Source organism: Pelobates fuscus, chromosome 4, assembly GCF_036172605.1.
Source record: "Pelobates fuscus isolate aPelFus1 chromosome 4, aPelFus1.pri, whole genome shotgun sequence".
In the NCBI taxonomy this organism is placed as follows: Eukaryota; Metazoa; Chordata; class Amphibia; order Anura; family Pelobatidae; genus Pelobates; species Pelobates fuscus.
In genome coordinates, this window is record NC_086320.1 from 286961884 (window position 1) to 286982000 (window position 20117).

General features: G+C 40.4%; 1 protein-coding gene across 1 annotated transcript in view; it reads right to left on the reverse strand.

Annotated features, from left to right (window-relative positions):
• ATP2C1 (ATPase secretory pathway Ca2+ transporting 1) overlaps positions 1-9861 on the reverse strand; it is a 203403-nt gene extending 193542 nt beyond the window's left edge. The window contains exon 1 of the mRNA XM_063452172.1: positions 9760-9861. Coding sequence (XP_063308242.1) covers positions 9760-9846 — 87 coding nt within the window. The 5' untranslated portion in view covers positions 9847-9861. The remainder of the gene's footprint in view (positions 1-9759) is intronic.
• Positions 9862-20117: the final 10256 nt, after the last annotated feature.

The following is a 20117-nucleotide window of genomic DNA, read 5'->3' on the forward strand; positions in this document are numbered from 1 at the left end:
TGTGTGTACAATATCCAAACTATCCTCACTTGGCAAAAATGGTGCATATTGTGTTTTAATTCTTTCCTTTTAAAAAACTTTTTAAGACATAACTTACTACTAAAACGGTTAAGATCAACAAAGGTTTCAAATGTATTTAACCCCTTAAGGACACATGACATGTGTGACATGTCATGATTCCCTTTTATTCCAGAAGTTTGGTCCTTAAGGGGTTAAAGAGCAGCTTAGCGCAAATTTAAAACCTTTAGTTAAAACCCTAATCTGTGCATCAGTTAAAACTTTTTCGGATAAATGAAACACCTCTATATCATTACACGTTTTCTCCTTGCTCCTAACATGATTTCTCCCTCCTCGCCTTCCTCTTCTATTGCTCTGTACCTTTTTAGAGGGGTACTTTTTGGATGGTTTGTCCATCTCCCTCCTTTTTCTAAAAAAATATTAGGTTCGTCTCTGTTTTCTCTTAGAGGTTCGAATCTATTTTCTAATGGTGTTTCAAAAATCTTGGTCCTCCGGGGAGTGGTGCATTTTCTAGGACTCTTTCTCCAATTTTCTTGATTTCTCTGTCTCTCCCCATAATGGGACCGATTTTTTGGGGTAATAGGTTTTTGGGCCCTCACTGATCTTTCCATTATCCTCCAATTTTCCTAGTTTGGATGTTATCTTCATATTTATCTCTCTCCTGGATTTGGATGGGTCTTTTATAATATTGTCCCTGATTTGGAAATTTAGACGGGGATCTAGTATATATTATCCTTGGACCTTGTTTATTTTTTCCATTCTGATTCTGATTCTTATGATGGTGGGGGTTCTTTCTTACTTGGTTGTTGGCATAATCATCCATGTCTCTTTGGAATTTACATTTCTTAGTTGCTACCAGGGAATTCTCAATCCTTTCAATATTTGATCTTACTTTTTCGGCTAGGCTTTCGAAATCTTTTGTGCCTACAAAAGGTTCTAGACGTGACTTAATTTCTTTCATTTGTTCATCAATTTCTATCAGATTTTCCTTTCTCTCATGAATAATTATATTGATCATGGTTATAGAAAAAGATTCTAAGGCTGATGTCCAGATTTTTAAGAAACGTTCTTTTTCCCTATTAAAAGTTGGGAATTTGGTAAACCTTAGACCTCTGGGGGTGATTTCTTTCTCTAAATATTTTTCTAGGGTAAAGATCTCCCATTTTACTTTTACCGCTCTAATCATTACTTTTTCTAATTGGTTTACCATTTCATCCAGATTATCACTAATTACAATATTAGGTTTGATTTCTAAATTGGTTTCTTCAAATCTTTTCAAAGCATAACTCCCCCAATCTTGTCTTAATTGGAATAGGGACATATTGCCTAAAGTGCGTGAAGCAGCCGTCCTTAAAAAGTGACACAACAATACAAAAGATAAAACAGAAGAAAGGACACAATGGCGCTAATCTTAATAAATCTGGTGCAGCTAAAAACCACCAAAATGTAATGTCACCATTTACACTTAAAATGTGATAAAATCGGAAAAATAAAGTGATTTGCGCACACAGAAGAGAAATGTGAATTTTACCTTATACACAGTGTATTCTTTAGGTATTCACACTACAAATAGTTTGTAACACCTATATACAGATAAATAAAATGCACATAGTGTAAACTGTAAAAAACAAGTAATGTTTTAAAAGCAGTATATTTCTTCAAACTCACAATTTTTAGAGCCCATTCAAAGTTGGCTCTAAACTTATAGCGCTTGTCATCTCATCCTTGAGATATCCAATAGTGGTAAAGTGTATACATCCACAGGAACTTAGGACTGGCAAGGACTGGCAACATTACTTGTTTTTTACAGTTTACACTATGTGCATTTTATTTATCTGTATATAGGTGTTACAAACTATGTGTAGTGTGAATACCTAAAGAATACTCTGTGTATAAGGTAAAATTCACATTTCTCTTCTGTGTGCGCAAATCACTTTATTTTTCCGATTTTATCACATTTTAAGTGTAAATGGTGACATTAAACTTTGGTGGTTTTTAGCTGCACCAGATTTATTAAGATTAGCGCCATTGTGTCCTTTCTTCTGTTTTATCATCTGTGGTAGATGCCTGAGCTGACCTTATGTTGTCACATTCTCCCTCCAAGTGGTCCATACGGTCCACCAAATCGTGCAGCTCAGCTCGAAAGGTCTGAAGATTGGAATAGGAAAAGTTGCAATGTGCAGCCTGCAAAGGTAATGGATTGTGTCTCTCCTTCTGGCCCTGCAGTGTGTCTTTTTTGGTATAATGTGTCAGGCAGCAAATGACATGTCTTGGAGGGACCTCCAGTCAGTGACAGAACTAATGCAGATAGGTCCCCTGTGCAAGAAATTATTTTGGCCTCCCTTTGTGCTAACATATTCCACAGCGATGTAAGCATGTTTATTTATGGAGTTTGTGTGTGAAATGAATGGGTCTATTTGGGTATAGTGTTGGCATGGTGTATAAAGATTGTATGTAGTTTTGATGTTTGATGGGTGGGTTTAAGCCATCCAATCAGAGTGCGCTGATAGGTAAATGTAGAGACTGACAGGTAAGTCTCTACATTTACCTGTTACAGCACTCTGATTGGTTGGTTTGAAATCCACCAATCAGAGTGCTCTGTGTCATTTACACAGCGTGGGAAAGTTCTTTGGAATTTTCCCACGCTGTGTAATTTGACTCATAACTCTCTGATTGGTTACTTAATCCACCAATCAGAGAGTTATGAGTCAAATTACACAGCATGGGAAAATTCCCCTTATTAGTATTTAGGGCCCCCACCCGCCGCTAAGGGGAGGGGGCCAGGGGGGAGGACACTAGGTCCCCCCCTTATTACAATTTAGGGCCCCCACCTGCCGCTCAGGGGTGGGGGTTAGGGGGGAGGACCTTAGGTCCCCCCCCTTATTAGTGTTTAGGGCCACCACCGCCGCTCAGGGGTGGGTGCCGGGGGGGGGGGGGGGGGGAACACTATTTTTTTATTTTTTTCATTGAGCAGTCACAGGCTGCTCACTGTTTACTAGACATGCTCGTACTCACAGTATAGCGAGTAGGGGCAAAATTTACTAATACTAAGTAATTTTTAGGTCAATTTAGGTCTTCAGCCTTTTGGTAGATAACTCCCTAATACCGTGGGAATTAGGGAGTTATCTAACAAGCGGCTGCAAGAGAAGTCCCGAGGTGCCCAAATACCGAATGTTCTGAAGTGCCGAAGTTGACGAAGTCTTGAAGTGCCAAATTGCCAAAGTCCCGAATTGCGAAAATCCCGAATTTCGGAATGCTGAACCCAACCGAAAATTTTCCCCATGCACATGCCTAATACCTACACACACATACCTACATACACATACTCGCGCACACACACACACATACACACTGACGCACACACACATACCTACAGATAAACACACATACACAGAGGCACACACACAGATACACACTGACACAAACAGATACGCATACCTACACAAACATACTGGCAGACACAAAGATACACATACCTACACAAACACTGGCACACACAGTGCGATACACACAGATGCACACATTGGCACAAATACATACACACACTGGCATATACACCCAGATACACACACATGCACACTGGCCCCCCAAAACGCGTCACATCTCGGATGGCGGGTAGCTTCCTGTACCTGTTGGTGCCCTCACTAGATCCTCAGGCACTATCAGGTATTGCTGTAGAGATGAAGTAAGTGGCCCCTGTTTGGAGGCAGGGGTCATCCCAGATCCAGAGGAGCGATGATTTCTCCATTGGTTGTCAGGACAAGAAAAGTACAGGTAAGTCACAAGGCTTTCGAGGAGAGAACTTTATGCAGCCATTTTTGTTGGCAGCCAAACCACGCCCCTCTAACTTTTAACAAACTAAAAAAAATCTGTCATTGCCAGTTATTTTTAACGATATAACAAGAGATCTGCATTTTCACAATCTTTATTTCTAAGAGATAATAAACTAGCACAAAGTTGATACAAAGTTCAGGTAGGAATCCAAATGGAGCACAGGGAATTTGGCCCCCATAATTTTTTTTCCCATGGAATCCATGGCATGCCTCTTGTGCTTTCCTATGACCAACATGGTTCATCTCCATTGTGTTTCCTCAAGAATAGATACGTATGTATTGAATATGAAGTTGCACACTAGGCCACTCTTGTATGCTAAAACAGTGTGTACAATAACTCAAAAGCACCAAGAGAATATATTCCAGAAGTGTATTTCCTTTTGATGACTGTCCCAAATAAACAAAGGTCACATTATATTGCATCAATTCTTTCCTTCATAAAGTCCAAACATTTCATAAATGAATGAGCAGATCTATAACATTTTCTAATCCACAAGATTTCTACCTATGTTACTGACTGTTCTAATGTGCAAGATTTTAAATAAAGTACTAGCACCACCTAGTGAACAGATCTGCATCATACTGTTGCAACCGATTGAGTAGTACAGGGAGAGGAGCTTTATCTTTATTATGACAGCATTAGGAAAAAAGGTAGGGAAACAGGTTTTGCTTAGCGAAGTGTCCTTTTGTGAAATGTAATGATAAACTGTTAAGCACCACTTTTTTGCCAATGGCGATTATTTAAATAGACAGTACTCCTTTTATTCATAATAAACGCTATGCAAGACTAAGCTGAACCTGTTTGAAACATTTTAGCAAAGTCAACCGATTAAGTAACTGAATGTTCTCAAAAAAACAAATGGGATCAATAACATGGGATCAAACCTGCTCTGCTATGGGCTGCAACAGTCAGTCAATATAGTATACTGTTTTTACTGTTACTGTATTTATTTATAGTACAAGTATAAAAGTTTTCTTTTCCTAATTGACCAAAAAGAAAAAAATCTGAAGATCAACACATTTTACTTGATATTCTAAATCTATTTGCAGCAGATCTAGCACTGGTGAAGGCTGATGTACTGACATACCCGACAAACAAGGGACATCTGTCAAATCAAAACCTTTATTTTTTTTACTATAATCCCTTCATGAAGTTTTAGTTACATAGTTATCTAGGTTGGAAAAATAAATACTAAAGTCCGTCATGTTCAATTGTCATGCCAAAGCATGAGTTGGCATTTGATATATGTTATGAGTTGTTATTGCACATGTTGGGATAACTTTTATTGTAGGCTTTGAGTTGTTTTTGTACATGTTGGGATAACATTTATTGTAGGCTTTGATCTAACACCAGGTCTAAGCCATAAAACTACTAGATAACCATCACCAGAGCTGGACATAGGGCATCGTAAAAGGTATCTGACTTTGGGTTATTCAAAGGACAACATAATTTAAGAAAATATGGAGTGGGCAATAAACTGCCAGGCCAAACCCCTCTGATCCACCCAGGGGTCTGGCCACTTAGAAACAACTAGGTTGAGATACATAATGATGATGTTGGATTATCCAGGGAGAGTTTTCTTTTTTTTCAACTACTTGGAGACCTGTAACATCTGAATCTCCCACAAGAATTATATATACATATATATATATATATATATTTATATTAAATATATGTAAGGATTTGTTGTGTTTTCTCTTATTTTATTTTATGGACTGTTTAGCAATTTGTTATCTGTGTTTCTGTATGTCATTTATTTCTATAATTTTGTACCCAGCACTGTAAATCCTTTTTGTCAGATTAAATGTTTACTTAATCAGCTCGTGTCTTTGTTCTCTATGACCTCACTCTTCTGAGGAAAGCTCAGGTAAACATGTTACCAAAAGGGTTAATTATATATGTCTGATCAGTAAAGTAAGGTTGTAATACTTTAATTCTACTGTGTGTGGAGTAATTTAAGACGCCCGGATATAAAGTCTTGGTGGTGGCAGTAAAGTGTGTACTAGAGTGTTAGTGTAGAAGGGATTGCAGGGGTTAATTTAGTGGTTGCTGGGACTGGCAACAAGTAACCAGGGGTCTGGTGTCATTAACCCTTTTCACTTCCACACTCTCCCTACTGTCTCGGCTGGGCCAATAAAAGGGAAGGCATTCTCTCTTGGCTCAATAATGGCAATCAGATTTCTCCTTGGATTGACAGCCTGTTCTCCCACACATTAACCCCTTAAGGACACATGACGGAAATATTCCGTCATATGATTCCCTTTTATTTCTGAAGTTGTGTCCTTAAGGGGTTAATTATATCATTTAATATTCTGTTTAGGCAATAAAACAAATCCAGTTTTTCTATCATTTACACATAACTAACGTTTTCCATCCACCTTTTTAGTTTTCTAGCTCGCCTCTGCACTTTTTCTAGTTCTGCAATATCCTTCTTTGAAACTGGTGCCCAAAATTGCTCTGCATAATCAAGAAGGTTTCTAACCATTGATTTGTAAAGAGATACAATTACATTACAATCACATGAATCAAAAACCCTTTTTACACATGAAAGCACCTTACAAACATTTGCAACAGCAGACCAGCATTCCATAACATTGCCTAGTTTGTGATCTATAATTGTTTCACAGTTTATTTCATTTATTGTTATTTCTAACCTAACCCCATTTAATGTCTAAGTGTCTTGTGGGTTCCTTATTTCAAAATGCATTACTTTCCATTTATCTGTATTGAATCTCATCTGCCACTTCCTTGCCCAGTCCCCTGATTTATCCAAATCCTTCTCTAGAGAAATTGTCATGTTCAGACTGTATTATCTTAACTAGTTTTGTGTCATCTTGTCAAATTACTTTCAATGCCCTCTTCAAGATCATTTATACACAAATTAAAAGAAGTGGACCCATGACAGAACTTTGAGACACTACACTTTCCACTTTTGTCCAATTTGAAATATTTTTATTTGCAACTAAACTTTGCATTTTATCTTTAAGTTAGTGTTCTATCCAATAATAAGATTTTTCCTCAAAACCCATTTTCAATAGTAACCTTTTGTGTGGAACAAATAGAAAGCAAATACACGTGACCAGACGTCCGGTTTTCTCACGATAGTTCCGGTTTTCACTGATTTGTCCCAGCGTTCCGAGAAACTTTATCAGGACGCCTAAATGTCCTGGTTTTTGCAGAGCGCCTTTCCCCATACTAGCCAGATATAAGGTTAGGAGGAGGAAAGTAAGAAGAAAGTGTAATGCCAGGCAAAAAAGTGAACTGGCAATAATTAAATTACAAAGCCTCTCTCCCTTTAAAGCTAGCTAGATAGGCATAGAAACAATTAGTATAGAAAACTACATATTAGTAAATCAAAACGTGCTTAAAAATAAGTGCTGTGCCCAGTGCCCATAACCCACAGAAAGAAAAACGCCTGACGTGCGTTTCGGTGCAAATCTCAGTGCACCCTCATCAGGCCCCCCCCCCCCCTGTAATTTCATTATTGAAAGTTCACTTTTTTGTGGAGGGACATGAACATAATATACCTCCACTTGGTATATACCTCTATAATTATGGTGAGGCTCCCCTGTCCTGCCTTTATTTAGGGATCATAATATGTACAATTTGTATTGATCTATTTGATTCCTCTTTTGAGTAGGCAGAGACTATACAAGCTACCAAACAGGTTATATCTCTTTCTGGGACAAATTGTGCCTTTTATATGCAACAGACTTTATCTTATTAGGGATCCAGCAGAATTTGTGAGCCATACTAATAAAGCTCATTTTATTTACTTATTTATCTATGTACTTATTATTTTTTAACATACCCCTGTTTGGACTGTTGCATATTTGTAGGCACAGGAATTTACTGTACAAGGTGGTTAATTATGTGCTTTTTTCTTTTGGTGTAACTTATTTTAGTCAAGAGTTTTTCATCTCTTACTGCAGTACTCCTACCATCATAATTCATATGACTATAGATATATCTATGTGATACAGTGATTCTCACCTTGTTTCTTGATGAGAGTCCCTGTACAAAGGTCTTTCCTTGTTTAGTTATTTTATAGGGTTAAGCCCTGAGTGACTTCTGGAGTCTCAATTACTGTAGGTGCCAAGGATAGCTGGCTTCACCTTGACACTATCTTTATTAGTGTCCTGGAGGGAACCGTTTAGTTATCCTATACCTCTGTTCTTAGTAAAATAAACATTATTTTTAAAACATAGAATCTTAAAGTATGATTCTTAGCAACTAAAATATGTGTTACAATACATTTGTTAAATCAAACATACCTATTACCTATAACAAATGATGTGGTCACAGTTCTCTGACAGTTCACACAAATACACACACCAGTCAAGCCATAAGACTTGCTTTTCCCACAGAAATCTCACTTTAACAGTGCTCTCACTACTGCAAGGGATTCTGGGTAGGCGTATGCAAATGAGCTCAACAAACAACCACATTTTTGCCTCATAATTCCACTTTATACATGGATTCCTTGGAGTATGTGTCTGCTGTATACAACAGCTTTGAAACACAACTCAGGAAGAGGAGCAAAGCCAGTGAACCACTCATGGACAGCTGTTTCATTGTTAATGCAAGTCATCAGCATGAGGTTGGTTACTGTGTGTGTGTGTGTGTGTGTGTATATATTAAAGAAAGAATAAAAAGTAAGATACAAACACAGTTATTAGTTACACTGTGATTTGTTAAGAATTCTGCAAGGAATTTTAAATGTTAGGATAAAATAGGTGAGCTACTAATCAGTTCACAAATTATTCTGATTCTGCAAATTCTCTTGTCAATGCCCAACCATTCTTGGTTTACTAAACTTTCCCAAAGAGTTTTATCTGCATATTGGAAGGTTACTCCAAGCACCATGACTACTGATTTAAAGTGGTAATGGTGCCTGTATTCTGTATGTACAACTATACCTCTGGCAGTGTCAATATGGCTTCACTAGCCAGCTTGGAACAAAGCTTTAGAGGTTAATGTCAATTCTGTGCATATATTTATGCACATAGTTGCATTCCTTGGCCGAAAGTGGTCAGCTAGTAAATGGCCTGTGGGATCAGAGCTGCAGAAGCCGGATCCACATCACTGGCCCTAGAGGACCCTTGGCTCCCAGCAGCAATCCAGGCAATAGAGCAAACCATTGCAAATCTATTTGCACCATTACTGGAAAGTGGCACCAGGATAATGCTCACAATAGTTTCTGTTTTCCATTCATTAACAAATGCAAATAAACTACTGACATAAAAGAATAGAATCCCTTTTTGCTTCTATTTAATCTCTCAAGCGAGTCGTATTCATGTTTTGTATGTAGTTCAGAGATCTTATCACTAACAGGGTTGTTAACCATAGTTTTACTTGTCAGAAGTTTGACTTGAAGTCCAAATAAATTTCATATTTCAGACCAAAATATCTGATTTGGATTTTTATTATTTTTATCCCCAAATTGCCTATTATGGATACACATTGAATTTCCAAAACTTTGCACTTTTGAGAATATTTCTATTAAGTTCTTAATAATTTGGAAAATGAAAAGCAATGCGTTTTTTGAAAACAATCAAAATAAATATTAATCACTTAGTAGCGAACTGGGGTGAGCTGTCTGGTTGTTTCCTAAATCAGGTCAAAACAAATACATTGGAATAGCTCTAAAACTAATGTTATTCCAAGGTGGCTGGTTTTTGTATATGTTGCTATCTAGTTGTCAATTCAGCACAATTTAGTGAACAATATTTACAAAATAATTAGTGCACGTTACTCCATATGTCCCACAATGCTCAGCCCAATCGTTTTTTAAAATCAAATATTTAAAACTAATATACATACAAAAATCACATTACAATTTGTTAAAATCAATTGCACTACACATTAGAACTTCAGTTACAGATATAAAAAATATAATTCCATTACCTGTTGCTTCATTGATTTGCCATTCTTAACAGAGGAATAGTTGCTCCATGGAAATAGACATCGCAGAATGCTGGGAAAAAAATACATCTTGGACTACCAGATTCAGCTACTGGTCAGGTAATACGATCAACCAAAAGCTTGTTACTAAAATATTGTTCCTGACTATGATTTTCTCAATTGGTATGGTGAAAGTGCTCTGCAGCTTTGCTCTTCGGCTCGTATTTGTATGCGACTAGGAGACAGCTGCTAAAAACCAGAATAACAAGTTTGATGTCTACTCTCTAACGTGTGTGATAAGGAATGATTACAGGACTGCTTAGAATGCGGATAATGACAAGGTTATTAGTTAAAGAATCAGCAACATGTGGCTTGTTCAAAAAATAATGAAGCATTTGGCTATTCCTAAAAATGCACAAATTTTTTGGGATGGACGTTAATTTTTGATTGTAAGGGGAAATTGTAACAGGGTTGTTCACTAAAGTGTGAATTGTTAAAATTAAAAGTGATTTTAAACTGAAATTGACACTTTACTGAACCACCCTGTTAAACTGTGTTCCTCATAAATTGAATAAAGTCTCTGAAAGCAGTTTAAGCAGTAAGTATTGCAGGTAGCATGTTAATCTCTGATGTTAAAATGAGTGTAGGGCCCAATGATTTTGGGGTATTGTGATGTAGTGATGGGCTTTACACAATATGGCTATCTTGTGTAACGGAATATCCATATTCAAATAACTGGAGTTTTTTTTGGCTTCACTACAATGGCCATTAAAGCAAAAACTCACCTGCCACGTCAAGACAAAACCTCTTAGGTGAGTCCTACACTAACAATTCACCTCGACACTTCCCTAGAAAGAGGGAAGTGCTCATGCCATTGTACAGAACACTGGTGAGACCTTACTTGGAGTATTGTACGCAGTACTGGAGACCCTATCTTCAGAAGGATATTGATACCTTAGAGAGAGTTCAGAGCAGAGCTACTAAACTGGTTCATGGATTGCAGGATAAAACTTACCAGGAAAGGTTAAAGGATCTTAACATGTATAGCTTGGAGGAAAGACGAGACAGGGGGGATATGATAGAAACATTTAAATACATAAAGGGAATCAACACAGTAAAGGAGGAGACTATATTTAAAAGAAGAAAAACAAGAGGACATAGTCTTAAATTAGAGGGACAAAGGTTTAAAAATAATATCAGGAAGTATTACCTTACTGAGAGAGTAGTGGATTCATGGAATAGCCTTCCAGCTGAAGTGGTAGAGGTTAACACAGTAAAGGAGTTTAAGCATGCGTGGGATAGGCATAAGGCTATCCTAACTATAAGATAAGGCCAGGGACTAATGAAAGTATTTAGAAAATTGGGCAGACTAGATGGGCCGAATGGTTCTTATCTGCCGTCACATTCTATGTTTCTATGACACTTTTGGCTGAAAGGTAAAATCTCTGAGACAGTGTGGGGTATTTTTCTAAACCTCTACACACTTATTAAAAAACACATGGGTGGACTGCAGCACTGTAACATGGCTGAGTAATACCAAAGCAAATACAAACATACAAATACTAGAGGCATTTCCCTGTGATATTCTTGTAGAACCTCGCAGAGCAGTATTTGATAGGCACACCACTGTGATTTGCCCCGCATGGACACTAGCCTCCCAATGGATCAGGATTGATGATCTCAGCCATGGAGAGAGCACTAACAGACTAAACAGCAAGATGTTTTCTACAGCATTGGGAATATATGTTTGTTTGCATGTTTGTTTCTATAGTGTTCCTTTAATATCAACTTGATAAGAAGTTATCATTGATCCTTCTAAACACCAGCTCACCCTGTTTGGACTGCAGCATCAATTATCAGAGTTTTCATTAAACAAGGGTGCTAATTAGTGTTGTCGCGAACCCGACATTTTCGGTTCGCGAACGGCGAACGCGAACTTCCGCAAATGCTCGCGAACCGCGCGAACCGCCATTGACTTCAATGGGCAGGCGAATTTTAAAACCAACAGGGACTCTTTCTGGCCACAAAAGTGATGGAAAAGTTGTTTCAAGGGGACTAACACCTGGACTGTGGCATGCCGCAGGGGGATCCATGGCAAAACTCCCATGGAAAATTACACAGTTGATGCAGAGTCTGCTTTTAATCCATAAAGGGCAGAAATCACCTAACATTGACACCTGTCCTCAAAGCCCCTGATACACACTGACACAGAGCAGAATAGAGACTGTTCCCCGTCCTCAGAGACCATGATACACACTGACACAGAGCAGAATAGAGACTGTTACCCCTACATAGGGTCACTTGGCAGATATGGCGGGGTCGTGGGAGGGGGAGGATGACTTTCACCTCTTCCCCGGTTAGATTCCCGTTGTGCTGTGACATCACCCTTATACGCTGTGTAAAGCATACTATTTAATTTGATCAGCATGGCCACTTGAGTTTTTATAGTTTTCACGCTGCTTGTAGTTTATATATGGTTCACAAAAATCAAACAAACGATAAAGTAAACATGTAAGGATTCAGAATATTCTTTCAAACCCTTACACATTGTGTGTACGTATTTTTTGTCTTAAGTTTGTGGCTTTAATGAGGTTCACGTTGTTTCTATGATGTGCATAACATGTTCTTGTAAATGTTTGTTAAATTTTTCCTGGAATTGTAATTTTTCAATCTGAATAAAGATAGTCAAATCCCTGATACACACTGACACAGAGCAGAATAGGGACTGTTCCCCCTACATAGGGTCACTTGGCAGATATGGATTGACACCTATCCTAATGATCCCTGATACACTGACACAGAGCAGAATAGAGACTGTTCCCCCTACATAGGGTCACTTGGCAGATATGGATTGACACCTGTCCTCAGAGACCATGATACACACTGACACAGAGAAGAATAGAGACTGTTCCCCCTACATAGGGTCACTTGGCATATATGGATTGACACCTGTCCTCAGAGACCATGATACACACTGACACAGAGCAGAATAGGGACTGTTCCCCCTACATAGGGTCACTTGGCAGATATGGATTGACACCTGTCCTCAGAGATCATGATACACACTGACACAGAGCAGAATAGAGACTGTTCCCCCTACATAGGGTCACTTGGCAGGTATGGATTGACACCTATCCTAAGGATCCCTGATACACACTGACACAGAGCAGAATAGGGACTGTTCACCCTTCATAGGGTCACTTGGCAGACATGGATTGACACCTGTCCTCAGAGCCCCTGATACACACTGACACAGAGCAGAATAGGGACTGTTCCCCCTACATAGGGTCACCTGGCAGATATGGATTGACACCTGTCCTCAAAACCCCTGATACACACTGACACAGAGCAGAATAGGGACTGTTCCTCCTACATAGGGTCACTTGGCAGATATGGATTGACACCTGTCCTCAAAACCCCTGATACACACTGACACAGAGCAGAATAGGGACTGTTCCCCCTACATAGGGTCACTTGGCAGATATGGATTGACACCTGTCCTCAAAACCCCTGATACACACTGACACAGAGCAGAATAGGGACTGTTCCTCCTACATAGGGTCACTTGGCAGATATGGATTGACACCTGTCCTCAAAACCCCTGATACACACTGACACAGAGCAGAATAGGGACTGTTCCCCCTACATAGGGTCACTTGGCAGATATGGATTGACACCTATCCTAATGATCCCTGATACACTGACACAGAGCAGAATAGAGACTGTTCCCCCTACATAGGGTCACTTGGCAGATATGGATTGACACCTGTCCTCAGAGACCATGATACACACTGACACAGAGAAGAATAGGGACTGTTCCCCCTACATAGGGTCACTTGGCAGATATGGATTGACACCTGTCCTCAGAGATCATGATACACACTGACACAGAGCAGAATAGAGACTGTTCCCCCTACATAGGGTCACTTGGCAGGTATGGATTGACACCTATCCTAAGGATCCCTGATACACACTGACACAGAGCAGAATAGGGACTGTTCACCCTTCATAGGGTCACTTGGCAGACATGGATTGACACCTGTCCTCAGAGCCCCTGATACACACTGACACAGAGCAGAATAGGGACTGTTCCCCCTACATAGGGTCACTTGGCAGATATGGATTGACACCTGTCCTCAAAACCCCTGATACACACTGACACAGAGCAGAATAGGGACTGTTCCTCCTACATAGGGTCACTTGGCAGATATGGATTGACACCTGTCCTCAAAACCCCTGATACACACTGACACAGAGCAGAATAGGGACTGTTCCCCCTACATAGGGTCACTTGGCAGATATGGATTGACACCTGTCCTCAAAACCCCTGATACACACTGACAGAGAGCAGAATAGGGACTGTTCCTCCTACATAGGGTCACTTGGCAGATATGGATTGACACCTGTCCTCAAAACCCCTGATACACACTGACACAGAGCAGAATAGGGACTGTTCCCCCTACATAGGGTCACTTGGCAGATATGGATTGACACCTGTCCTCAAAACCCCTGATACACACTGACACAGAGCAGAATAGAGACTGTTCCCTGTCCACAGAGACCATGATACACACTGGCACAGAGCAGAATAGAGACTGTTCCCCCTACATAGGGTCACTTGGCAGGTATGGATTTGTTGTAGAATTATTAACCCCTTATAACTTATATCCATTATCAGGCCCCTTATAAACTATATAATCCTTACTGGGCCCCTTTAATACTATATTCTCATATTCAGCTCTCATGCCTCGTAGTTTAAACTTTACAAGATTCCTTTGTTCGTAGAAACAGCATGTCAGCAGAAAATGCTAGAATCTTCTGATTCAAAGAACACACTGTAGCAGATAGTATTGATAGAGTGTATAATTGCCAAAGAGGCCTTGAGAATACTGAGGATACTAACCTTGAAAGACTAAAGGTACCAGCTACTCTTTATGGATAGCTGCCAAAATGCCCCCTCCCATCGAAAGAACTCCTCGTGCTAGCAAGATGGCGCTGAAATCTGGAGGAGAACTTTATGACGTCAGTTATGATGTAAGACGTAACACCCAACAGGGAGGGCATTTAACTAACCACTTCTTCTCTTAGCCAATTGACAATGTTTCCTCACTTCTTATCTGATATTCAATGATGATGTCATTTTGCATTTAAAAAGGCCTGCATAACTGTTTTCCAACCAGATTGCATTAAATTTTCTGAAGTGCTTTTAACCTGAACTCCATGTGTCAGTGTGAGCTTACTTCTGCGTATACGCAATTTAATCATCTCAGATTTGGACAGGAACAGATAGACATTTAAACATATTTGTTTATTTCTAAATTAATCTACATCAATTTGGTGCCCAACGTGGGGCATCGGGCTATGACCTCTGGCCGGTGAGCCGTCCTAAGGAAGACAAGGTTGGACGGGGGAATCCTGGGGGTAGGAAAGGAGATTGATCACCTCCAGGTACACGGTAGAGACTTCTGCAGAGCCACCGGTATGTTCCGGCCCCTTTGATTGACCCGTCCACGTGTCTGTGACTGCTTCCCGGGAGGACATCAAAGACAGGTAATATCTTGCCCGGTGTCTCGTTACTCACTTGTTTACCTGCATTTTAGTCTATCTGTTGCCTGGGTCTTCGGTTTGTCTGTCTATCTGTTTGTATTTTACCCCTTTTGGGATAAAGGGGGGTGGGCCTGAGGGGATTTGCCTGGGTCTTCTGTTGCCTGTTTCACCCCTTTTAGGAACCACGGTGCTGTGGTTGTAAGGAAAAAGGGGGGTTGACCTGTGGATGTGTTCCTGGGGGTCATCTTTTCCTGTTTAACTCTTTTAGGAGCCTCGTGGCTGGGGCTGTAGGGAAAAAGAGGTGTGTTGGATCTGTGGAGATTGTGTAGACTCATAGTTTCCTGGGGATCCTTCTTGTGTCACTTTGATAGCCTAGCTAGCTTCTCTGTGCACGTTACTCTGCTTGCAGAGTGGTGGTACCCTCCAGCTTTGAGCGCTGAGCTGGAGCCATTACAATTTTTATTTTGTGGTGTGTGAATTCGGGCAGGCATTGCTGTCTTCATCACCACGGAGTAGTGAGACTTATAAAGTGGGTTTTTATAGGGGCACTACAAGAGTGAGGGTAGCGCAGACACTATTAGTGGGCTGCTGTGACGAGGGAGGCATATGGATTTCGGACCGGTGTTAGCTGTTATCCTTGGCCGCTGGTAGTAAGATACTACGGGATTGAGGGAGGTGACTTTGGAGTAAGCACACGAGTAAAGGAAAGGAATTACTGTTGATTTTATTTGAACTGTGATGCATGCACTGTATTTAAAAATTGTACTGTTGTTTTGTTTGTGTAATTAGGAGTTATTTAAACTCCTGTGTCTGTCTCCAAGGATTTTTCCTTGCCTTTTCCCTTTTCTATACTTCCTATATTATTATTCTATCCTCTCCTATTTCTATTGTGAGAGAAGTGATTGGTCACACACTTCTCACCTCGCTCCAATTAGTGACTAGTCTACGTTTTGGGAAGACGCACTTGGGGGGGACCCACCCCTCTCGAGTGTCAGTCCACCATTGTAGACACTGTTTAAAATCTTCTTTCCCCTATATCTGGGATGCCTGTATAGGAGGGGAATGGAACAGGGTTAGGAAAGCCCAATAAGGGCTGGCTAGCGCGTGTGATCTAGTTGAAGATAGAGATTGCTAAAGTGTGTAAAATTGCTGTGCCTTCATGTGGTAGATTACTGACAGAGAAGAAAGCAAGCTTACTGGTACAGAGTAGCAATGCCATTCAGCAGGAAGGTTGGGCTGAGGAAGAACTAGATCACAAAGGGTTAAGAATATATGTATATTATAATAATTGTTTTTGTATTTTGTGTTAGCCATTACCCTGGTAGAGGGTGGGGGTTTTGTATTGAGTTCCACTGAGAGTATTACTATATTGTGATTGACCTGACTGGATCAGGGATTATTTCAATTACTGCTATAAGTATGGGTACCCTAGGTGTATTGTCTAAATGTTGTGGTTTTTTTTTTGTGTCTCTTTGCTTGCAATAATTGTAACGTAACTGTCCTTCCAGCGCTGACATAGTTAAAAAAACTTCATGCTGGCTCTCTCCTCACCCCTCCCTCCTTGCCTTCTGTGAGACGCGAGGGGGGAGAGGGAGGGGTGACATTCCTGGTTTTTCAGTTCTGCGTTCAGTAAAATTATTCAGAGGCTGCTGTTAAGACTTAACAATGGAATTTTTTGCTAGAAAATATTCTAACTGTGTATTTTGTGTTTTGTGCCCATATATTATGAACAAAAAGGTTACAATTACTAAAATTATCCTACTATTAGTTTCCCTATATCAGGAAAGTGTCTGTGACAAGTAATGGTTAATATGTAGATAGAATATATATGTCTATCGTTTCACGTATAAGTAACAAGTGTGTTTTAGCTTTGTGTACAAAGATTGATAACATGATGGAAGAGGGGTTATCTTAAAGAACATTTACTAAAAGAAAGTTCTAATAAACCAAGATTTCTTGAACAAATGAATAAGCCAAGTTTAAAGACTGACTAACATAATTTTTGTTGTAAGCCCAGATATTTTATTATTGCATATGCATAGGAATTGAGACTTTGGGCATTATAGTATATTAATTCTAGATCTGTTACTAGCAGCAAGTGCCTATCCCACGCATGCTTAAAACACTTCTACTGAGTTAACCTCTACCACTCCAGTTGGAAGGCTATTCCATGCATCCACTACCCTCTCAGTAATGTAATACTTCCTGATATTATTTTTAAACCTTGGTCCCTCTATTTTTGAGACTATGTCCTCTTGTTATGGTAGTTTTCCTTCTTTTAAATATAGTCTCCACTGTTACTGTGTTGTTTCCCCTTTATGTATTTAAAATGCTTTTATCATATTTCCCCTGTCTCGTCCTTTCACCTAGCTATACCTGTTAAGATCCTTTCACCTTTCCTGGTGAATTTTATCCTGCAATCCATGAACCAGTTTAATAGCCCTTCTTTGAACTCTCTCTAAGGTATCCATATCCTTCTGAAGATATGGTCTCCAGTACTGTATCCAGTACTCTGCACTTCCCTCTTCCTACTGCTAATACCTCTCCCAATGCAACCAAGCATTCTGCTAGCATTCCCTGCTGCTCTATTACATTGTACATTGTCATTAACAGCCAGAAACTGGAGAACAAGAAATGTGAATTAATGTATAGCCATTTATAAGCTTAACAAACTCTCCATTATCTTTTCCATTTATTTTCCAGAAGGCAATGTTATTTGTCTATTTTGTATGTTTTAAAAATACATTATCAGTGAAGAGTAGAATAAATTTTATCCCATTTACGAGACATAAAATTGTGATAATGTATATTTGTGATATAAGTAGGAATTACATTTTGAGATGTTAGATATTAATTATTAAATTAAGAACGAGAGTTAGGGATAGCGTCTGTCTCCGCAGGCACAAGGCCCCGTGTGGAGAAGTGGTGGGCAAGCCATCATGGGCCACCCATGGGAGTGAAACGTTCGAGGCTTGTGGAGACAAGATGAGCATGTTAGCCTTTTATTATTTTTCTCTAGGGAAAGCTTAGGGCCAGTTAATAGTTGTTGTACATGGGCTATTTGCAGCCTCCATTGCATTTCTACCTAGTCTTGATTTCTGATGTATCCTCCATTGCTACCTCACCTGTCTGCTCCCTTACCTGCCCACCCCCGCTTATTCCTCCCACCGATCCCTCCCCTTCATCTACAGTCCCCCACTTTCCCCTACTGCCCCTCCCTCTACTCCACCTTCTCCTCCTCCTACTCCTTCTTCCTGCTCTTACTCCTCCCTCCTCTTCCTACTCCTCCCTCTACTCCACTTTCCCCTACTGCCCCTCCCTCTACTCCACCTTCTCCTCCTCCTACTCCTTCTTCCTGCTCTTACTCCTCCCTCCTCTTCCTACTCCTCCCTCTACTCCACTTTCTCCTCCTACTCCTTCCTCTACTCCACCTTCTCCTCCTCCTACTCCTTCTTCCTGCTCTTACTCCTCCCTCCTCTTCCTACTCCTCCCTCTACTCCACTCCCTCCTCTTCCTACTCCTCCCTCTACTCCACTCTCTCCTCCTACTCCTCCCTCTACTCCACTTTCTCCTCCTACTCCTTCCTCTACTCCACCTTCTCCTCCTCCTACTCCTTCTTCCTGCTCTTACTCCTCCCTCCTCTTCCTACTCCTCCCTCTACTCCACTTTCTCCTTCTACTCCACCTTCTCCTCTCTCCTCCTACTTCTCCTCTATTCCTCCTTCTCCTCCTCCTACTCCTCCCTCTACTCCGCCTTCTCCTCCTCCTACTCCACCTTCTTCCCTCTCACTCTATCCACTACTCATTCTTCCATCTCCCCACCACCATATCTATATCCTTTATATGCTTCCTCCCTTCTTATTCCTTACCAATTTCCTCCACCCATAGACAACTCTGCCTCTACCTGACAACATTACATTTTGCAGGAAAGTTGCTCTGGCCACTCTTCCGCCACTTCCCAGGGGGGAATACCACACTAACGAAAAATTATTCAGACATGAAAGAACTGTTTTGGGCACTCTCAAGGAAATAGTGCGACCCTGACCCAGATTCCCATGGAAGTAAGGGAGGTGGCTGTCCCTCATGTTTTTTTTCTTCACTAAGTCCCCAGAAATCTCATGAAAGGAACCTGACTCATTAGAACAAAACATGAACATTCAATTTACAAATCTCTACAGAGGGGGGTCAGCAAGAGAACTGTGAATAGAAAGACAAATACCCCCCAATCTCACACAGAAATAGGTGAGGAAACCTCTTCTACTGCTCCTCATGGTTGCTTTGAACAGATGAAAGAAGAAACAAGACACCTTTCAACAGAGCATGCAGTAGCTTTACCAGATCCTGACTCTACTCTGTTTGCGGATAAAGAGGAAAGGTACCATACTGGATTTGCTGTTGCTACAGAAGATCAGGTACGTCAAGCATCTTCACTTTCCTCATTCACATCTGCTCAAGACGCTGAATTGACAGCCTTCTCAGTGGCATACAAAATGCCTGAAGGAAGACATGCCAATATCTACACTGACTCAAGATATGCCCTGGGTGCAGCACATTATTTTGGATCAATCTGGAAGATAAGAAGCACCACTCAGCTGACTAAAAGCTGCCAACCAAGCCACAAGTGCACCAAGGGAAGTGGACAGAATGGTGTCCGCTAAAGAAACTTCTATACTCACCATGTAAATCCTACCTACAGATCTCAAGCTTCTGAAAGAATGACAAGCAGCTACTGACCCTGAAGAAATACAAAGCTGGAAAAACAGAAAGGGGCAACCCTTGAAGACGGGCTGTACTCCAACACTCTCAAGCTCTGTT